This window comes from Schistocerca nitens, chromosome 2 (genome assembly GCF_023898315.1).
Source record: "Schistocerca nitens isolate TAMUIC-IGC-003100 chromosome 2, iqSchNite1.1, whole genome shotgun sequence".
NCBI classification, from domain to species: domain Eukaryota; kingdom Metazoa; phylum Arthropoda; class Insecta; order Orthoptera; family Acrididae; genus Schistocerca; species Schistocerca nitens.
In genome coordinates this window covers 920244802-920266811 of record NC_064615.1, presented here as the reverse complement: position 1 = coordinate 920266811, position 22010 = coordinate 920244802, and the positions used below count along the sequence as shown (strand labels likewise).

General features: G+C 43.3%; 2 protein-coding genes across 7 annotated transcripts in view; one reads left to right on the top strand and one right to left on the bottom strand.

Moving 5' to 3' along the window:
• Positions 1 to 9797, top strand: part of LOC126237240 (lactosylceramide 4-alpha-galactosyltransferase-like) — a 543469-nt gene extending 533672 nt beyond the window's left edge. The window contains exon 6 of the mRNA XM_049947147.1: positions 9632 to 9797. Within this exon, the coding sequence (XP_049803104.1) occupies positions 9632 to 9649 (18 nt within the window). The 3' untranslated portion in view covers positions 9650 to 9797. The remainder of the gene's footprint in view (positions 1 to 9631) is intronic.
• Positions 1 to 22010, bottom strand: part of LOC126237238 (gastrula zinc finger protein XlCGF7.1-like) — a 103329-nt gene that overhangs the window by 8018 nt on the left and 73301 nt on the right. For 5 of the 6 annotated variants that reach the window (XM_049947136.1, XM_049947137.1, XM_049947139.1 and 2 more), the window contains one exon: positions 16940 to 17167. In XM_049947136.1, coding sequence (XP_049803093.1) covers positions 16940 to 17167 — 228 coding nt within the window. Of the gene's footprint in view, positions 1 to 3646; positions 4326 to 16939; positions 17168 to 22010 lie in introns of those variants that run through there. The other variant, XM_049947140.1, reaches the window with a different exon arrangement.

The following is a 22010-nucleotide window of genomic DNA, read 5'->3' as shown; positions in this document are numbered from 1 at the left end:
GAATCATCTATATCAGACTTTTCAAAAGCAACATCAACATCACTTTTCTCTTCAGCAATTTAATTATCAAGCAAAGCAGAGCTTAACACGTTGATGCAACGGTGTGCATAACAAATGTATAATTGCCAAGAACCAGAAAAATGAAAAAAATATGCTTTTCCAGCAAGTCCTGAAACCAATGAGCCCAGAAACCAGTGCTAAAGTCAGTCTCCATTGGGTATATCAGAAACTGGGAACCATAAGATGATGTAAAGGAACCAAGAGCAACTTCGAAAAACTGATCTAAACTCATCTACAAAATTACTGACAGGGTACTTCAGGAATTTCAAAACAAAGAAACACACACACACACACACACACACACACACACACACACACACACACACACACACACACACACACACCCTTTTAAGAGATTTGTTAACAAAGTGTTAAAACACACTCCAGTGACAAATGGTCGGAGAATGATACACAAATTAAATGTACTGCTGAATTTGGAAAGACCGTAGTGAAACAATAAGTGTCCTTACAACTGTCACTCATGGAGTTGGCTGTAAAATGGTACATTAGCAAGTGATGATGAATACTTTCCTTAGATCATAAGAAAATTCATATCAGAGGATGCTTTTATGAGAAAGTATACTAGCTGACCACTTTTCATATGATTACATTATCAAACATAGATTTAGATGTCATGAAGCCACAATGGGAGCATGTAAGCTCCCAGTAATAGTCCATCTTGAGCAGCAGTTTATCATCAGGTGAAAATTTTTCCATTCGACTCATTATGGCAAGCTATGGTAACTTCTGGGGACAGTAACATTCTTAGCAGGTTTTAGTATGTGGGACAAACAGACCTCCCACTATCAGCCTGGTTACCCTTGATGGGAGCAAACCTTACTGAAAGAAATGTGGAGGTTTTCCTGACATTGTACACAGATTTTTCAACATACTACTGTACAATCCTGCGAAAGTATCATTAAATCAAATCATTTCAAATTCCTTGTGGAGAGGAGAGTTTTAAATTCTTTAGTGTTCCTGGACTTAAATACAATGGTCCTTCCTCAAAGTTAAAACACACGATCTTGTCGCTAATCATTAGAGATAAGAGTTTAGAAATGGTGTGCCATTGTTTGGGGTGTCTTCTTCAGTGCCTGTTTAAACATAATTTAATTAAATGGCATTTTCAGAACAAACTGAGACGATTTACCTGCTTCAGTGATGCAAAAACTGTTGAGCTCTTGGAATGACTCATTATTCGCATACGTTTTCTGAAGAGGGTCTGTTCATAAAAACTCTCATAGCATCAGCAATCTGCCCAATATGAGATTACCATTTTTTATTCCATAATGCCACAAAGTGTTCCTCAAGATGTCTAATGCTTGGCTGTACCTGAATCAGTTGCTTAGTGAATTATGTTAACAACTCTTTGATGCCATTTGAGTTTGAAGGCAAGCACATAACTGTAGGTTTAACTACTAATTGACTTGCTCTTCAGTTCTTCAGGTGGTATACTGGCAGATGAACTTCGGTCAGAAATTAGTACCAAGAGTGACTGAAACCTCCACATATTGATAAGTCAATGCTCCCTGGAGTGAAGACGCCATTCTTTTCATGAAACAGTATTGAGAAAATTTAGAGAACTAGCATTTGTGGCTCACTGCAGAGTTATTCTATTGCCACAATGAACATTTTGTGTACTTAGCAGAGGTACAACATACCCTCCATCATGCACCATGTTTGTTTTGTTTTTTCATAAACAACTCACCTTACTTCTCAATAGTTTCCTTTAAGGGATGTACAAAAGATTCAGCAATCCTCCAGCTTTTTCATTCCATAAGGGAAATAGGTTCCGTCAAATTCTGCAAAATAACCATTGATTGCAACTACCATTTCCTCATTTGATGAACATTTCTTACCAGCAAGCTAAAGTGTCAAGTGTGGGAAATGCAGTCATTTGGGGATAAGTCAGGGAATAGGGTGGATGAGGAACCAATTTAAAGCCAAATTCATGCACTTTTGCCATGAAAATTTCAAACAATCCAACAATGAAGCATAATAGGGTTCATTTATGTTCCTGTCTTTTTCCAAGTAATCTAAGAGAATTACTCCTTAGGAATCCCCCCCCCCCCAAAAAAAAAAAAAAAAAAAAAAAAAAAAAAAAAAAAAAAAAAAAAACAATGGCCAGCACCTTGCCAACTGAGAAAATGACCTTTGCTTTCTTCTGTGCACTGTCTGTTGCTTTGACTGCCATTTTAACTCTAGCGTATAATGATGGATCCAGGTTTCATCAAAGGCCCCAAATCAGCATGAAAAGTCTTGCGGAATTTGATTAAACATCACCATACATTGTGTTGAAATGTTGTGCCAGGCGTGCTTTTGGTCAACTGTGAGCAATAGTGGTTCCCACGTTATACACAGTTTCTTCAAAGTTAATTTTCCAGGCAGAATGTTATGCACTCATTCAGTTGATATGCCTACAGTCTCAGAAGTTTTATCTAGTTTTATTTGGCGGTCTCGCATTACCATATTAAGGATTCTGTCAATAGTTTACTTTGTGGTGACCTCAACTCAATGACCGGAGCATGCTTCATCTTCAGTGCTTGTCTGAACACATTTAAATTCATTAATCCATAAGTAAGTGGTCTTCAATGATGGTGCTGAGTCTGCATGAACTTTGTCCAAATCTGTTTTGATATGTGTGGCTGTCTAACCCTTCAAATGAAAATGTTTAATAACAGCATAAAATTGTTTTCGCCATTTTCAATTGCAGGAGACACAGTGACCAATTCAGATGGTTGTCAACAATGAACTGTACACTGTACATTGTTGGATTCTTTATTTGGTCCTTGGAATAATCAAGCTCACCAACCATGAAGGTGCAACAAAAACATTCCAGCCTTCCATGGAAATTTACCAGACTTACTACACCACCCAAGTGTGTAGATGTAGAAAAGGAAGATCACAGCTAACTGTATCTTCAACAATGTGGTCATTAGAGACACAGCAGGAATTTGTGTAAGTGTACGTTTATACTGCCTGTGACGCGATGTGAGGCATAATGGCCAAAGCGATGCAATGCGATGGAGCGTTCACATTGCACGCGATCTGGCGAGCAACTGAGCAGTCTCGGCACGATGTTGTTTTTCCTCGACCCAGTAAATTCTTTTTTATTAGAAACCAGTGCTTTGAGAATTCAGCGCAGTCGTGAATGGGTGCATGAAATCAACAAGGAGAGGAGGGCTTTAGGAGAATTTCATCATTTGTACAGTGACTTGAGAAAATATGAGGATAAATTTTGGAATTATTTCAGAATGAATACAGAGACATTTGATTATATAGTGTCGTCTGTTTCAAATAGATTAGAGAAGCAAAACACAAATTTCAGAATGGCTATTACCACTGAAGAAAAAGTTATGATCATCATCAGGTAAGTACACAATATTAAGTTTACAGCAATCATTTTATTATGAAAAATTTACAAATTGTGATAGATTCAAACTATCTTTTAATAAATTTTGAAGTAGTTGACAATGAGAAGTAAAATACATCACAGTTCAAGTATCAAAGTTTTCAGAATCTTGGTGGCTTGATATAACAATGTCATCAGGTTGAATTTCAAAAATGACTATTTTATTTTGCGGATTTCCAGCAATTACGATTTCAACTGGATTTTCAGGTGCATAGGGTGACATCAACGAATGTGCAGTGGAAGTGGTTGATTGTTCCAATTCTTCCTAAAGAACCTGCTGAATTTTTATTCTGGCTCTCAACTGAGCTGCTGGTCGTAGTTTTCGCATTGCTGGCAGCAAACTCACTACAAAATGATAGCTGTCATCTTGCGTTTCTGATTTCAACATTTGTTGCGCAGTTAGCTTCAACTTTTGCTTCTCTATATTTAACAACTCAGAGTTTGTCGATTTCTTGGATCTCTTGTTTTGGTTTGTGTGTAGGGTGGGTGAGGGAGGAGGCATCGAAACGCTACCCTCTGAACTTACAGACAGTCTTGAAGACCTGGCTTGGTTGGTTTCATCAGGTGAAACTCTCTCTCTCTCTCTCTCTCTCTCTCTCTCTCTCTCTCTCTCTCTCTCTCTCTCTGTAAGAGCTGGTGAAAATGGTACGCCGTCATGTTGCGATGCTGTTCTTTTACTGTGATGAACATTAGTCATTATGTCAGTCAGGAAGGTCATTAGCTCGTACCATGGCCAATTTGATTGGATAGGCGGCATGCCACCTTCATCTCCTGAACATTCAGCACGAGGTTTTTTTGAGTTCAGAGCGGAAAGTATCACATAGGTTCTTCCATTTATTCTTCAGTATCTCGCCTGAAAATATAGATGTGAAAGTATGCGTAAATAATTAAGTACACTGTATACTTAATACATTTTTTGTCCTTAGCACATTAACTGCAAATCCTACGGAGATCCTACACATTCTTCAATTACGCTCATTTCATCCTTTTTCAGATATTTGTCGGTTGGGATGTCTTTCCATGCACTGTCACAGTTGTTTCGGATGGGTCTAACTACAGTCGCACAATGTGTGCATGAAACGTGCGCCACAAGATGTGAAATTCTGAGCCCTATACACCTGCCTTCTCCTACGATACCACTGCTTCAAACCGCTGCAAAACACATGTATGCCAACTGTAATTTTCTGAATTGTGTGGGGGCCATTGATGGTAAGCATGTTCGGGTTGAATGTCCCCCTCATTCTGGGACAATGTATTACAATTACAAAAAATATTTTTCGCTTGCTTTACTAGCTGTAGCCGATGCTAACTGCAGATTAATAGCAGTTGACATTGGAGGCTATGGAAAGCAATCAGATGGTGGCATATTTAGAGCAAGTAACTTGTACAATAATATTGTGAACGAAACTCAAAACTGGCCTCCACCGAAAGAGCTACCAGGTACTTCAGTAAAAGCCCCATTAGTGTTGGTTGGAGATGAAGCCTTTCCGCTACTGGAAAACTTAATGCACCCTTTCCCTGGACTGTCACAAACTGAGGAAGAGAGGTTATTTAACAGGAGGCTATCGAGGGCTAGAACGGTGGTGGAACGCACTTTCGGAATTATGGCCAGCAAATGGCGTCTTCTCCGAAAGGAAATTGAAACTTCTGTAGAACATGCAGACATTATTAATCAGTGCATCTGCGTCTTGCACAATATAATAATGGATAAAGGTGGGCCTGACATTTCCCTTCAATTGTCTATTGACCAGGACATAACAGAACACAGTGCTTTAGCAGCATGCTTCCAAAATGACAGAGCAAACATTAGTGCTTCAAGAAGAGCGAGGAGTCTCAGAGAGGCCGTCAAAAACTATATCAACAGTCATTAATGCAAATATATTTCATGTCGAAACTGTCAAATACTGTAACTATTATGAACGTCATTTCATTATCAAAATACTGTAATAATATCGATACACAAGTAAAATTAGAAAATAAACGAAGTTGTTTGTGTTACTTGTTTCTTGGAGTCTTGTAGCTATTTATTTTACTTTTTTGTACTTACTGTCAGTTCCACAGTCTTCAGCTATTTCATTTCATGCTTGACGAACAAAATCACTATTGTGGTAATATTTATTTTTCTGGTCCCACAACACGGGGGACGTTCATGCACATTGTTAATTAGTCTTTCGACGTCCATCGCAAGCAAGCAATTACTCCAGACGCAAGCACAAACAAGCAATCGCTCCAAACACTCTCGCAAAACGCAAACTCAATTGCGACTACAGCGGAGTCACCATATCGCACCGCATCACATCACATCGCTCGGCCCAGCATTTAGTCTAAATGGGCACCGCTCTGTTGCCACTGTTAAACCAAGCCTGCCCATTGTCACGCGATTTCAGTGCTTCATCGCTCGGCTCGGCATCGCATCGCATCGCGGGCAGTGTAAATTTAGCCTAAGGCAAAGATACCCAGAAAATTGGCCTTAAATGAGAGCCATTGGAAATCTAAATCTGGATGGCTGGAAGGGGACAGGAACCCAACTCCTCTTGAAAGTGAACATGGTGCTAAATCACTGCAGCACCTTACTCCTGTTCAAAGTAGAAAAACAACTCAGAAGCAGTGCTGAACTGTGTCACACAAACAGAATTTGGAATAAACAAATGTTTTGGATGTATGCTCACACACAGATATGATCCCTTGAGGCATGTGCAAGTTGAGGCCTACAGTGTATGATCTGCATTAAATTCTCCGAGGGCAGTGTAATGCCACAATGAGTTTTCTCAGATCCTTGTTTGATGTTACCACATGCTGGCAGGTACAAAGAACCTCAATATGATTGTGTAAGGAGTAAAGTGGTACACTTCATAAACAGTTAAGCCAGTCCACACTTGCTATTGCATCACTTACATTGTCCTTTCTGTACAGATTCTCAGCACAGTGATATCAAAGCATCACTAGGGACAGTATTTGTTCTGGCTCAATATTTTTTGAAAAAACATTGCTAATACTACAGTATGTTATCTAACGTTCATATGCAACAAACACACCACAAAACATTTTGCTAGATAATGAACAGTGACCCAAAATTATTTTTAAAGATTTACTTTGAATCAACTTGTCTCCAAGGATCTTTAATGGTAATCTCTATCTGATAATACCATATTAAATATTTTTTTAGCTTGCTAGGCAATATAATAATAATCATCATCTTTGCCTTCTATGAACTGGTGTAAATGACATAATTTTAGTTTCTATATAAATATATTGCTGTTACAATACCTGAAACTAAATTGCGCTTCATTATAGGTGCAGATAAATACAGTGACTATACCAGTGAAGGAAAGTTGCTACTCACCATACAGCGGAGCTGAGTCGCGATAGGCACAATAAAAAGATTCACACAATTAAAGCTTTCGGCCATTAAGGCCTTTGTCAGCAGTAGACACACATACACACACACTCACATAACGCAACTTGCACACACATCTGCAGTCTAACGTTAGTCACTGTCCTCACCCATCCATCCCCCTCCCTGTTCCCATTCCAGCACTACGCAGCCGTCATTTCACCACCACATCCAGTCTTTTATTTTCTCTCCTTTCCACTACTTACCCCCTCCCCCTCCGCATCTTCTCTCCTGCCCTCCGTCTAAACTGCAACACTTGACTGTCCACTCCTCCCACCATACTATCCCTCCCCACCCCAGCCTCCTCCTTACCCCGTGTGTGTGTGTGTGTGTGTGTGTGTGTGTGTGTGTGTGTGTGTCTACTGCTGACAAAGGCCTTAATGGCCGAAAGCTTTAATTGTGTGAATCTTTTTATTGTGCCTATCGCGACTCAGCATCTCCGCTGTATGGTGAGTAGCAACTTTCCTTCTCTGGTATTGTTACATTCTATCCTGGATTTTCTATTGTTTAAATACAGTGACTCTTTGACAGTGTCTCTGAGATAGCTTGGGAAAAAAATAAAATCAATGTAGTGGATACAGCTATTGTTCGAGAACACTTTCTGCTGACATTCTACAGGATTTCACGTTCTCTGCACAGTTCGGCCAAATCTAGGGCAATTAGATATCAGATTGGGGAAGTAGAACCACAATGGGATAAATAAACTAAATCCTTACACACTCTGGCACAACTAATGAATTAAATGCTAAAATCAAACCAGCAGTTTTCTTGAGTTTGCTGTTTCCTCTCTCCAAAATACTGCTCGCCTCAGAAACTTGTATATTTGAATGAAGCAAATACTATAGATTTTTTGAAACAAAAAAAACAGTGTGCCATGGTTGGAAGAAAGCACAGGTCACTCCTACCTACAAGAAGGGCAGCAGAAATGACCCACAGAACTGTTGTGCAACATCCCCAACAGCAACTTCTTGTAGAATCTCAGAATATGTTCTGAGCACAAACATAATAAGGTATTTCAAACAGTGACCTCCTCAACACTCCCTAAAACACTGATTGTGTGAAAACAACTTTTCCCATGACATCCTGAAAGCGATGGATCAAGGCAGTCTGGCACTGAAAGCCATGGGTCAAGGCTATCAGGCAGATACAGTACTTCTCCCAAAATCATTTAAATCGGTATGACATGTACATTACTTACAGAAAATCACGATCAGATGGGGTATGAAGCACAATCTGTCAGTGGACTGATGATTTCTTGATATGAAGGACACAACATGTTGTTTTGGTTGGAGTCATTGACAAGTGTGAACCAAGATAGTGTGCTAGAACCCCTTGCTGTCCATGTTTTATGTTAACGACCTTGCAGACAACATTAATAGTAAGTTCAGACTTTTTGTAGTTGATGTAATTATTCATAATGAAGTACTGTCTAAAAAAAGCTGTATTAAGTATTCAGTCAGATCTTGATAAGAAATCAAAGTGGTCCACAAACTGACATTTTGTTTTAAATGTTCAAAAACGTAAAAGTTTATTCTTCACAGGATGAATAAACACAGTACCCTATGATTACAATATAAATGAGTTACCACTGGAATCTGTTATCTCATACTAATACCTGGGTGTAACACTTAGTAGGGACATGAAATAGATTGATCATGGCAAGCTCAGTTGTAGTAAAGCAGTTGGAAGATGTCAGATCATTGACAGAATGCTAGGGACGTGCAATCAGCCTACAAATGAGCTTGCTCACAATGCACATAAGTGACAGACTAGAATACTGCTCATGTATGTGGGGCCTGTACCAAACAGGATTAACAGGTTGTAATGTAACAGACGGGTTTAAAATGTGATCCCTGTGATTAGTGTAGAAGGTGATACAAAGCTGTGAGTATAGCTAGTTAGCAGCTTGTCACCAAAGCATATTACTATTTATTGTGATAATTATGAGTGTAAGTAATGTTATTAACATGAAATAGTGCTGTGAACCTCAGTAATAAAAATAATTATGTAATTAACATGTAATTCAGGATTATTCTGGTGCAATTGTTTACAAAATGTGAGTTATTAATTTTCTAACTGAGAATGTATTTTTATCACAAGTCTGTAAATGGTAAACTTATTTCTACTTATGGTAAAACTCAATACTCTACCCAATCTTTTATCAGAAACAACTTTTAATTATAAGTTCAATTTTGTAAACATGTAAACAATGTTTTATAAAATAGGTAAAAGTTTATTTATAAGACAGAAGTGGCATGAACAATGTTACAGAAAGGGTAGATTGCTACTCACCATATGGGGCAGATGTTGAGTCATAGATGGGCACAACAAAAAGACTACTAAACATGTAAGCTTCCAGCCAGAAGGCCTTAATCTGACACACACACACACACACACACACACACACGCACGCACGCACGCACGCACGCACGCACGCACGCACGCGGGCGCATAGGACCACTGTCTCTTGCTACCATGGCCACTGGCCACAGCAGCTGGAGACTGTGTGTGTGTGTGTGTGTGTGTGTGTGTGTGTGTGTGTGTGTGTGTGTGTGTGTTTTTTTTCAGAAGAAGGCCTTCTGGCCGGAAGCTTATGGGTTAGTAGGCTTTTTGTTGTGCCTGTCTGTGACTCGACATCTCTGCTATATGGTGAGCAGCAGTCTAACCTTTTTGTAATATAGCTGGTAGTGGCATGAACAATTAGTTGTGAGTTTGTAAAAGTGATTTCCAGTGAAGTTGTAAAAAGTTATGTCATGATTTTTCAGGTTAAAAGAAGACTGTAAAAACTTTTGTTCTAATCTGGTGCTAACGTAAGTAACAGAAGGAAGATGAAGTGAGCGAAGTTGTCAGGTTATTAATTCATATGGGAAACCCATGCAATGTTTATTCAAGCCTCACTGCCAAGTATTTATACAAAATGTATTTCATTCTATGGTAGCATTTGATGTTACAATCTCTCACACATGCACAAAGACATACTGTTTTAATAAAAACACATGCAATTTATGAACTTTTTTTTTTTTTTTTTGGATTGGGTTTAAGGGCGCTCAACTACTGAGGTCATTAGCGCCCAGTCACAGTTGTTAGAGCACAAGGGATCTAGTAAAACTCAAGGGGGACACCAGAAAGACCTGACAAAGATGCAGAGAAAATAAGTAAAAAGGTTAGATGTCTTTGGACAAGCCAGTCAAAGTTATAAAACGCAGAACACGAGCAGCCGCTCGAGCGTCATCAGCTAAAATATCCGGTAAGGTAGACGGCAGGGACAGGACAACACGAAATTGACTAAAACGGGGACACGACAATAAAACATGGCGCACTGTTAATGCCTGTCCACAAGGGCACTGCGGGGCTGGGTCATCGGAGAGCAGGTAGCGGTGGCTAAACCGGCAATGCCCAATTCTCAACCTGGTCAGAAGGACCTCCTCGCGCCGAGATGGTCGGGAGGATGTTGTCCAATGAGTTGGGAGCGGTTTTACTGCCCGGAGCTTGTTTCCTTGGAGGGATGACCAAGCATCCCACCACAACGACACAAGCCTCTTACAGACATCCCCCCGAACGTCCGATGACGGGACACAATGGGAGGCTGGCCGAGGCAGGAGGACTGCAGCCTTGGCTGCAGCATCCGCAGCCTCATTCCCAAGGCACTCCTACATGTCCGGGAACCCACAGAAAGCTGACAGAACCACCATTATCAGCGAAAGAATGGAGGGACTGCTGTATCCGTTGAATCAAGGGATGGACCGGATAGGGAGCTCCAAGGCTCTGAAGAGCACTGAGTGAGTCAGAGCAGAGTACATACGATGAATGGCGGTGGCGGTGGGCATACTGAACGGCCTGATGGAGAGCAAAAAGCTCGGCCGTAAAGCTGGAACATTGGTCGAGGAGCCGGTATTTGAAGGTGGCGGCCCCGACGACAAAGGCACAGCCGACACCATCGTCAGTTTTGGAGCCATCGGTGTAAATAAAGGTGTGTCCGGCAAGTCGAGCACGAAGTTCGACAAACCGTGAGCAATACACTACAGCCGGAGTACCCTCCTTCGGGAGTGAGCTGAGGTCGAGATAAAGATGAACCGGAGCCTGGAGCCAAGGTGGTGTCGGGCTCTCACCCTCTCTAAAGGTGGTAGGGAGGGCAAAATCCAATTGTCGAAGCAAGCGACGGAAGCGGACTCCGGGGGGCAGCAGGGCAGACACATACAACCCGTACTGACGATCGAGAGAATCGGCGAAGAAGGACTGGTAAGAGGGGTGGTCGGGCATAGACAACAGCCGGCAGGCATACCGACACAGCAGTACGTCGCGCCGGTAGGTCAACGGTAACTCGGCAGCTTCAGCATAAAGACTCTCGACAGGACTAGTGTAGAAGGCTCCGGTCGCAAGACGTAACCCCCGATGGTGGATGGAGTTGAGCCGGCGTAAGAGGGATGGCCGAGCGGACGAGTAGACAAAGCTCCCATAATCCAGCTTCGATCGGACTATGGACCGATACAAGCGAAGCAGGACAGTGCGATCCGCTCCCCAAGATGAACCACTAAGAACTCTGAGGACATTAAGGGAACGTGTACAACGGGCCGCCAAATAAGTGACATGTGGAGACCAACACAGTTTCCTGTCCAACGTGAGCCCTAGAAACTTAGTTGTGTCCACGAATGGGAGAACTACGGGACCGAGATGTAAGGATGGCGGAAGGAACGCTTTATATCGCCAAAAGTTAATACAAACCGTCTTCTCTTCAGAGAACCGGAAGCCATTTGCCACGCTCCATGAGTATAGGCTGTCGAGACAACGCTGAAGGCAGCGCTCCAGGAGGCATGTTCTCTGGGCACTGCAGTAGATCGCGAAGTCATCGACAAAGAGAGAGCCTGAGACATTAGGTGGAATGCAATCCATAATTGGATTGATCGCGATGGCAAAAAGGGCTACGCTCAAGACGGAGCCCTGAGGCACTCCGTTCTCCTGGAGGAAGACGTCGGACAATACGGAACCCACACGTACCCTAAACGTTCGATCCGTTAAAAAGGAATCAATAAAAAGGGGCAGGCGACCGCGTAGGCCCCACCTGTGCATAGTGCGGAGGATACCTCCCCTCCAACAGGTATCATAAGCCTTTTCCAAGTCGAAGAACACGGCTACCGTTTGGCGCCTTCGCAAAAAGTTGTTCATGATGAATGTCGACAAGGTCACAAGGTGGTCAACAGCGGAGCGGCGGCGACGAAAGCCGCATTGGACATTAGTAAGTAGTCGTCGAGATTCAAGAATCCAGACTAACCGAGCATTAACCATGCGCTCCATCACCTTACAGACACAGCTTGTAAGAGAAATGGGGCGGTAACTAGAAGGAAGGTGTCTATCCTTCCCGGGTTTGGGTATAGGAACAACAACGGCGTCACGCCAATGCATGGGGACTTGACCTTCGGTCCAGACGCGATTGTAGGTACGAAGAAGGAAGCTTTTGCCCGCCGGAGAAAGGTGTGCCAGCATCTGAACGTGAATGGCATCTGGCCCCGGAGCAGAGGACCGGGACAGTGCAAGCGCACGTTCGAGTTCCCGCATAGTAAAGGGGCATTATAAGTTTCCAGATTCAGCGAGTGGAAGGAAGGTCGCCGAGCCTCTTCTGCCTCTTTCCTGGGAAGGAAGGCAGGATGGTAATGGGCGGAGCTTGAAACCTCCGCGAAAAAGCGGCCAAAGGCGTTGGAGACAGCCACAGGATCAACAAGGACCTCATTACCTGAGGTCAGGCCAGGTACCGAGGAGTGGGCCTTAATGCCCGACAGCCGGCGCAGGCTACCCCAAACGACGGAAGAGGGAGTAAAACTGTTGAAGGAGCTGGTGAAAGAGGCCCAACAAGCTTTTTTGCTGTCTTTGATGACTCGACGGCATTGCGCTCGGAGTCGTTTGTATTCAATACAATTCGCCAACGTAGGATGGCGGCGAAAGGTGCGTAAAGGACGTCGCCGAGCACGGATAGCGTCCCTACAAGCCTCGTTCCACCAGGGGACAGAAACGCGACGTGAAGAAGAAGTTGTACGAGGAATGGAACGTTCGGCAGCATTGATGATAACGGCCGTGAGGTATTCGACCTGACTGTCACAACTAGGAAAATCGTGGTCCGGAAAGGTCGCCAGGGAGGAGTAAAGTTCCCAGTCAGCTTTCAGTATGTTCCAGCTCGAAGGACGTGGGGATGGGGTGTGGTGCAGGAGACGAACGAGACAGGGGAAGTGGTCGCTCGAATAGGTGTCAGAAAGGACATACCACTCGAACCGACGGGCAAGAGTGGTAGAACAGATCGAGAGGTCCAAGTGGGAGTAGGTATGAGTAGAGTCCGAGAGGAAAGTCGGGGCGCCGGTATTGAGGCAGACAAGATTGAGATGGTTGAAGACATCCGCCAAGAGTGAGCCTCTTTGACAGGATGCAGGAGAGCCCCAAAGGGGATGATGGGCATTGAAGTCGCCAAACAATAAGAACGGCGGGGGGAGCTGAACGATCAGGTGCATCATGTCAGCCCGACTAACAACAGATGACGGTGGAGTGTAGATGGTACAAACTGAAAAAGTAAAAGCAGAAAGAGTAATGCGGACAGCTATAGCTTGGAGTGGGGTGGTCAATGGGATAGGATGGTAATAGACATCGTCCCGAACGAGCAACATGACCCCACCATGAGCTGGGATACCATCCACAGGGGTGAGGTCATACCGCTCCGAGGTATAGTGGGTAAAGGCAATACGGTCAGTCGGGCGCAACTTGGTTTCCTGGAGACCAAGGACGAGCGGACAGCGCAGGCGGAGGAGCAGTTGTAATTCCTCCCGATTAGATCGAATACCTCTTATGTTCCAGTGTAACAAGGCCATCGCTAGTCAAAAAAGAGGGGGAACGAGACGGGGGAAGAGCTGGTCACCTCGACGGCCGCGGACGGCCAGGTTTCGAGGGAACAACGCTACAACCGGCGGGAGGCGGATCCTGTTCCATCGAGTCGTCGCCAGCTGCGGCCGCTGTCCCGGGTTGTGTAGTTTGGGCAGCATCATTTGCCGGCGAGGGGCCAGCTGAGTGCCTGGCAGCTGAGCGTCCCGGCGAAACTGAGGACGGCCGGGAGCGGCGACTTACGGATGGAGCGTCAGACGAAACGCGCCGGGGTGGAGAGGGGGATAGATCTTTCTTCTTGGAGGCCTTCTTGGAAGGCCGAGGAGGCACAGGGATGGTGGGCTGGACCCGAAGAAGGTCCTCACGCGTGGGGTCCGTTTTGGAACGCCGGACCTCAGAAGCTGGGGTCCGGGACGTTTCCCCGATGGACGCCTGAGAAGAGGAACGCTTCTCAGGTGGCGTGGGGGGAGGAGGAGGAGGAAGGGTGGCCCCTGGGGCAGAGGGGCTGGGGGCCACGGGGGAGGAGGATTTGGAAGGGAGGGATTTGGGAGGCGGAGGCGGAGCCCCCTGATGGGCGGAGGAGGCGTAGGGGGGACAGGATAGGGATGAGGATACCGCGGAAGGAGTGGACACAACTGAGGCAAAAGAAGTAGTCAATGGCACGGGATGGAGACGGTCATACTTCTTCTTGGCCTCAGTATAGGAGAGCCGATCCAAAGTTTTGATTTCTTGTATCTTCTTCTCCTTCTGAAAGGCAGGGCAGTCTGAGGATCTAGGCGAGTGGACGCCAGGACAATTAATGCACCGAGGTGGTGGGGTGCATGTATGTTCCTCACGAAGAGGGCGGCCACAATTGCCACAAAGGGGCTCAGCCTCACACCGTGACGACATGTGCCCAAAACGCAAACACCTAAAACATCGCATAGGAGGCGGGACGTAGGGTCGCACGTCACACCGGTAGCACATCACCTTTACCTTCTCCGGGAGAACGTCCCCCTCGAAGGCGAGGATAAAGGCCCCAGTGTCAATGCGACGGTCTTTGGGGCCGCGCTGGACTCGCCGGACGAAATGCACGCCTCGGCGCTCCAGGTTGGCCCTGAGCTCCTCATCAGATTGTAGCAGGAGGTCACGATGAAAAATCACCCCCTGCGTCCTATTTAGTGCCAGATGTGGGACAATGGATACTGGGATGTCCCCTAGGCGGTCGCACGCCTGGAGCGCCGCCGACTGTGTGGCGGAGGTGGTCTTGATAAGAACGGACCCTGAACGCATCTTGCTGAGAGCCTCGATATCCCCAAAGACGTCCTCAATGTGCTGAACAAAGAACATCGGCTTGGAGGTGGCGAATGTCCCGCCATCAGTTCGAGAACAGACCAAATAGCGGGGGAAGTACTTCGCCCCAAGCCGGCGGGCCTGTCCCTCCTCCCATGGAGTGGCCAAGGGGGAAAGGGCAGGAGAACCAGAACTAGAAACGGTACCTTTTCTTTTGAAAGACTCGGCCGCAGAGCGACCTGATACGTGTTGACGTTTCATCTGCGAAACGTCCGCCCCGATACCACCCACTCCGACCAGGGGCTCTCCCCACGGGCGCCACCCAGCCGCAGCAAGGGCCACCTGGCAGGATGACCATTGCCGGGAGTCCTGATGCCCCAAGGAGACGGGCATCTACTCCTTGGCCGACGTGGGGAGGGTGCAGCTCAGGTATCGGCAGTACGATCCCTGTGTTGTCAGGGGGCTACAACCTAGAGGGTACATGACGACCCCACCACAACGGGCTGGCTACCGTGCTGGATTTCTGGTGCCATGGAAAGTCCATCAAGATCGCTGGTGCAGATGGAGATGCACTATGGGCGTAACTTGGACAACCCATCAGGCGTTTAGGCCCAATTGGAGGAATAGTGGGTATGGTTACAACGCCGGTGCAATACTGAGTGCCAAGGTCTGAGAGCACTTAGGACCAATGGTACACCACGTAAGGTGTCCTTCCCCAAAAGGCTCGTACTTCAGAAGAATTTTGAAAAATGTAGGTCAAACCCCAAGGGGGACCATCACATGAAAGGCCGAAACGGTTGAAACTCCTTTTAGTCGCCTCTTACGACAGGCAGGAATACCTCGGGCCTATTCTTACCCCGGACCCGCAGGGGGGATGAACTATTATTATTTGCCCCCTATAATTGTATAGTGGTATTAGAAGAGGACGCTGAATGTATATGCAGAAAGACAGTATTAATGGTCACAGGTTTCTTCGACCCGTGGGAGGGCATCACAGAGATGCTGAAAGACCTTAATTGAAAAGCACTTTATGATAGATGAAAACTATCCCATGAAAGCCAGCTTTAAATGGTGACTCTAGAAATATACTACGAACTCTCATACATAACACACCCCAAGGAATCATGGAGACAAGATTAGTCTAATTACAGCTTACACATAGGCATTTAAGTAACCATTCTTCCCATAATCCGTGCATGAATGGAACAGGAAAACGCCGTAATAACTTCGTACAATGGGAAATATGCTCTGCCATGCACTTCACAGTGGTTTGCTGGGTATGGAAGTCGATGTAGTAATCCATTCTCAACTCAACATTTAGAAGCACTGGTGGGTGCAAATTATTTTTATGATGGAACCATTACCCAAGACCCTGGTATTTTCTTCCATGTTCTACACAACAGAATACTGGATGTTAGAGTTGACAGTTTCTAAACAGATTGCAGGTAATGATGGTTTACTGAAATGTATTTTCAGAAACAATAACCATATTACTCTTGTTGAAGATAAAATGTGTCAAGGAAACAAGTTAAAGCTCACGTCCCAAAAACTATGAAATCAGTCTTAATCTTAAGACTTTACGAAAAATATGCCCCAACTGAGGCATAACTATTGACAATATTAATCATTTTCAGTTTAATGTCAGTTAATGTAACTACATTGAAGAACAGCCATTTGAGAGAAAGTGGTAGGTCCACAGAAAGCAAGGTTAGGGTTTAGTGTCTAGTCGAAGATGAGGTTATTAGGTGGGGAACAAGTATTGTGTGCTTTACAAATGAACCGTTCCAACATATTTGCTTTAAGCAATTTATGAAGACTATGGAAAACAATCTGGATGGCTGAACAGCAATATGTACTGCTATTCTCAGGAATGCAAACCCACAGTCTTACCACAGTGTCACTTTGCTTGGATGGTAGGTACGGTTGTGCAAAGAAGTACATACCTTTCATGCTGTGTAAGATGCCATTTATCTTTGAAGGCTGCAACACAATATCCACACTGGAATGGACGTACTTTAGTGTGTACTTTTCGGTGACGCAACAAGGATGATTTCTGTGTAAAGGCTTGCCCACATGTGATACAAGTATGTGGAAATTTTTGTAAGTGAACAGTAGCACGATGTCTACTTAGGCCTGTTGCTGACATATACGTCTTATCGCAATCACAGCATCTGAAAGAAGAACAGGTTATCGTGAACACATACAGGTCATGAACCAAAATAATACAGAGAAAACTGTTATCAGTCTGTTTTAATTATGAAGGATTTAATGGCTGGATTTTACTGAATTTTAAATGTGAATATATAATTACAAGAAAGAAGCAAAGTAATAATATATTTTTACAAATGTATTGCAAATAATCATCATCTGCTGTTCAAATTAAAACCAAACAACAAAAATTATTTTGATCACTTCTATTCAGTTCTCCTTCTTATAGATATTTTTATTAATAGTGAACTTTGTATACATGAATGTGAGTATTGGTGGCAACTGGGTGTGGATCTATTAAAATATTTTGTTAGTGGCTGTTAAGCATGAACTAATAATTTACGAGAGACAACTGCTGGCCAGTTTTTACCTTTAGGAGACAAAATGTATAGTATTGCTAACAGACATATATTAAAGTGAAGGGGGGAGAGAGAGACTATCTACCATTTGGAATGAATAGTTGCTTCATCAGGGAAGAGAGAGGGATACGTTGGAGGAAGATTAACATTTCACATTTCCTATTAGAGGCTTGGCTTATTGATTTGGGGGTAGGGACCGAACAGTGAGGTCATCGATCCCATTGGATTAGGGAAAGATGGAGAAGGAAGTTAGCTGTGCCCTTTCAAAGAAACCGTCTTGGCATTTGCCTGAAGCGATTTAGGGAATTCATGGAAAACCTAAATCAGGGTGGCTGGATGTGGGTTTGAACCGTTGTCCCCCCAAATTCGAATCTAGTGTGTTAACCACTGTGCGACCTTGCTCTGTATTAGAGGCTTCTTAAGAGTTGTACATGGGTGTCAGTAGATAAAGTTCTGATAAGGAACCTAAGTCCAGAAATGTACCATATAAAATAAGTCTAAAGATAGGATTACTTTCAAATCTCCCGCTTCAGGTATGGTGTGTAATGGTAGAGCTGCATAACACACGTATTTAGAATGTTCCCTGGATCATCTTAATCCATCACATGCAATTTTCAGCTGACTGCAATAACTGCAAGAAACTGGTATGTTGACAACAAAGAGGGTTGACTCATGGACTCACACCAGGGTCTGTGGATTGTGCGAATGAAAGTAGGTGTTGCTGATACACCTTTTGGGATGAACTGCACGGTCTCCATGTGGAGCACCCCCTGTAGAGTACACAGCTCATTATCCCTGCTGCGTGCATACTGTGAAGTGGGAGATTTACCTAAGTCAACTCTACAGCTTGTGAAGCCTCTAATAGGAATTGTGAAACACCCTCTACATATAATGAATGAATGAATGAATGAATAAATAAATAAATAAATAAATAGATGTCATGTTCATATACACTCATGTATATATGGTCAATTTGTTACTAAGCACTTCCCATTTAATAAACTGCCCTTTCCCTTCCTGTACTGGTTGTGTACATGCAAGGAAACCCACACACTCTGAGGTCAGCGCTGCTGAAAATTGCCAGTTCTTAGGTGTGCTCAGGTATGTGGTCTTCTGACCATTTTCCTGCTAACTATATTAAAAATAAACCTAGTGGTATAGGTGGGATTACTGGGTAGTACAATTGACCAACCTGACAATTAAGGTCAAACAATCATTCTGCCTTGAGCTAACCTCAATAAAATGTTACAAGCTAGCACTAACACAACATGTCTTTTGTGAGAAGTGCTTTTCATTTGGAAACAGATATGAACTTCACTTGTCAAGGTGTGGAAACAAAGGGCTTTGGACACTGTTGTAGGAGCAGTGAATTGATAAAAACGCACTTCTAGAGATTTCTTTCTACTTTCAAAGGCATATTGAAGAATTCAGCTGTGATAAAATTTTGCAACAAGTTTCACTGCTGCAAGAGTTCTATAATGTGCAAGAGCATATATATGTAGAATTCTGTGAACTTGGGCAAGGACTGAGAGAGCAAATGGTGTACCTGGCACAGACAACAGATGAGAGAAGTAACAATTGTTGTAATAAGAAGATTTCCTACAGGGCAGTGTTAATAATTTTTCCTTCAATAATAAACAGTTGAAAAATAAATAGAGATAATAATTATAAAATTAACCGCTTAATCAGATTCCTGCATGATCCAAGTGTGTGAAGCCAATTTTTTAAAAATGAAGACATCCTTTCTTACAGCATTAAATTGTGCAAAATGAGTTAATTTTCACATACTTTAAAGTATGTTGTTATTTCTACAGCAAAAATAGTGGATACAGTTTTCAACAGTATGTTTTCTTCAAAATCTATTTACAAAAGCTATCCTTTGATTACTTATTTATTCATCCACATTTTATTTTTACAGTAATATTAGGAATGTCAACTTAATTCTGCTTATTATTGACATAATATTACATATGTCTTGTGCAAGATCTGCTTTAAGCAAGGTAGCCACAAAATTCTCCTGAACATTCCTTGATACAGCAACCTTTACAGGCCTACTTCTGTTCATTTCTAGATACTCGGCCATCTCCAAAATTTTTTGGAGTCATGGACAGTCTGCTGCATTGCTTTCTTCTTATACTTGATTTCAAGTGAGAAAAGATATTGTAGGATGCAATTAAAAGGTAGCCTTCTCCAAACAAAACTAAGCTCAGACAGTGTTCATATAATGTAAAATATCTGAGTTCTGGGAATGGATGGAGAGTACCTATGTTATTTTTAAATGCCCTGGTGATATCTAAGGAGCTCTGGGAGCAAAAGAGAATGGGAGGAGCGAGAAGTTTGAATGCACTGGAACATCTTCCCACTATTGGTGCAATAAAATACTAGTTCTGACCACTGGTTCAAAAATGGTAGAAAAGAGGGGAGACCGAACATTTAGATCGGATTGCATAAACAGATATCAATCTGCAGCTTATTATCTGTCTGATGTCACTCATTGCAGTTCCACATAGGTGCCAGAGATGTTGAGCTTCATCCTTGTCAAATGACAGTCCTTGCAGGTCACTGGAGACTTAGTGGCCATAGGGTTGCCTAATAAGCTTACAACTTGGGTAAGTCAGGTAGTGCAACCTGCCAAACCCTCCAACTGAGCAGTTGGCTCGGAACTCTTGCTCATCACTAAGGGCTCAAGCTTTATAAAAAGAAAGAAGAAAAATCAGGATTTAACACACTGATGATAGTGCGGTAAATTGAGTTGGAGCACAAGCTCTGATTGGGAAAAGATAGACAAGGAAATCAGTCATTTCTTCCTCAAGGGATTATTAATTTAAGATAACTGCAGAAATCTAAATGTGGTTAGATAGATGAGGATGAAACTGCCGTCCTCCCAAATACGAGTTTCATGCCATGTAACTATACTGCATCATTTGGTCGCATGTTCTAAGAATACCATATATTTCCAAATCACAGATGATCTTTTTTCCCATAATTCTATGCCCAGAAGTTGGGGCTTGTCTTGCATTCACAGCATATGATGTGGAGTTTTCCTTTTCTTTACCAATTAGAACCTCTCTAACTCTACACTCTGCTTTAACCATGAGCTAATGCGCATGCTTCAAGGATTGTTGTATGATAGCAGGAAGGGTTTGCTGCAACAATTTTTTTTGTCAGTTGTTTTTTGACTTTGGAGATCCCACTTCTAAACTGTGTAGTAAAATGTGGAATGGATTGTAGTGTGGAACAATGTGATTCAACACAAAATTTTTCAATGGGACATATACTTCAAGATCATGGTTGTTTGGCATCCAGAAGCAATAAACAATTGTGTGGCCATGAGGAGGTATAGAGTCACAGAAGCCAATACGAGGTGGCAAAAGGACAAATGTTTTCTGAAAAATGCAAAGTCAACTACATAAGCTTTCAGTAGCCTACACAGTAAATATTTTGAAAATACTGAAATGGAATTAATGATATCTGTGCCCAAGAAACCTAAAGAAGGAATGGCAGTCTCCCACAATATACGAAATAAGGCACATGAGTTGCCACGAGCATGGTGTCCAATTTAAAGCCAGCTCTGGGTGGTGTACAAGGATGATGCAATGCAATGGACTTGTGCTGTGACATTGAACATCCCTTGCTCAATGTCTTCCAACATTGTATCTGGGGCAGTTCGAGTATCAGCGAGACATTATAAGACTGAGAAAGAATTACTTACCTCTTAAATTGGAAACACTGATGAGACTCCTGTTTACTTCAACGTGCCATACAGTAACACAGTTGAGGAGAAAGGTGCCATAAGTGTATTGGTTCACACTACTGGCAATGAGAAATCGCAAATCACCATGATGTGTGCATTTGTAGATGTGGTTCTACGTCATCCTCAATCGTAAAACTATTCCAAAAGGAAAAGTTGCTGCACGGTGTCATATTTTGTTGCGATGGTAAAGGATAGATGACTAATGAGTTGGTTATAAATTGCCTCCATACTGTCTGCAGCAGGTGGTGCTCTTCTAAAGAACTGTGGGATGCTGACCCTTGATGCTTTTTGCAACGGGCATCTAACACCAGAAGTGAAAGCAGAGATCCTGAATTTATTAACACAGACCTTGCCGTCATTCCTGGAGGTATGAATTCGCAATTAGTAGTGTTAGATGTGGTGACAAATAAGCCATTTAAAGACCTTCTGAAGCAGCTGCACAGCAATTAGTTACTTCAAGGTGGTCAGGCCCTGATCCCTGTCAGGAAGTTGATGAAATCTCCACTATCTGTGATTACAGAATGGATCCAGACTGGTTCGATATGCTTAAACGGTGCTTGAACTGTGAACAGCTTTAAGAAGTGCCATGTAACAAATGCATTATAAGAGAATGAAGGCAATCTACTGTGGGAAATGGTGCACAGTAACCATGACAATGATGGTGAAACTGCATATTCTGTGGAGCATTCCAGT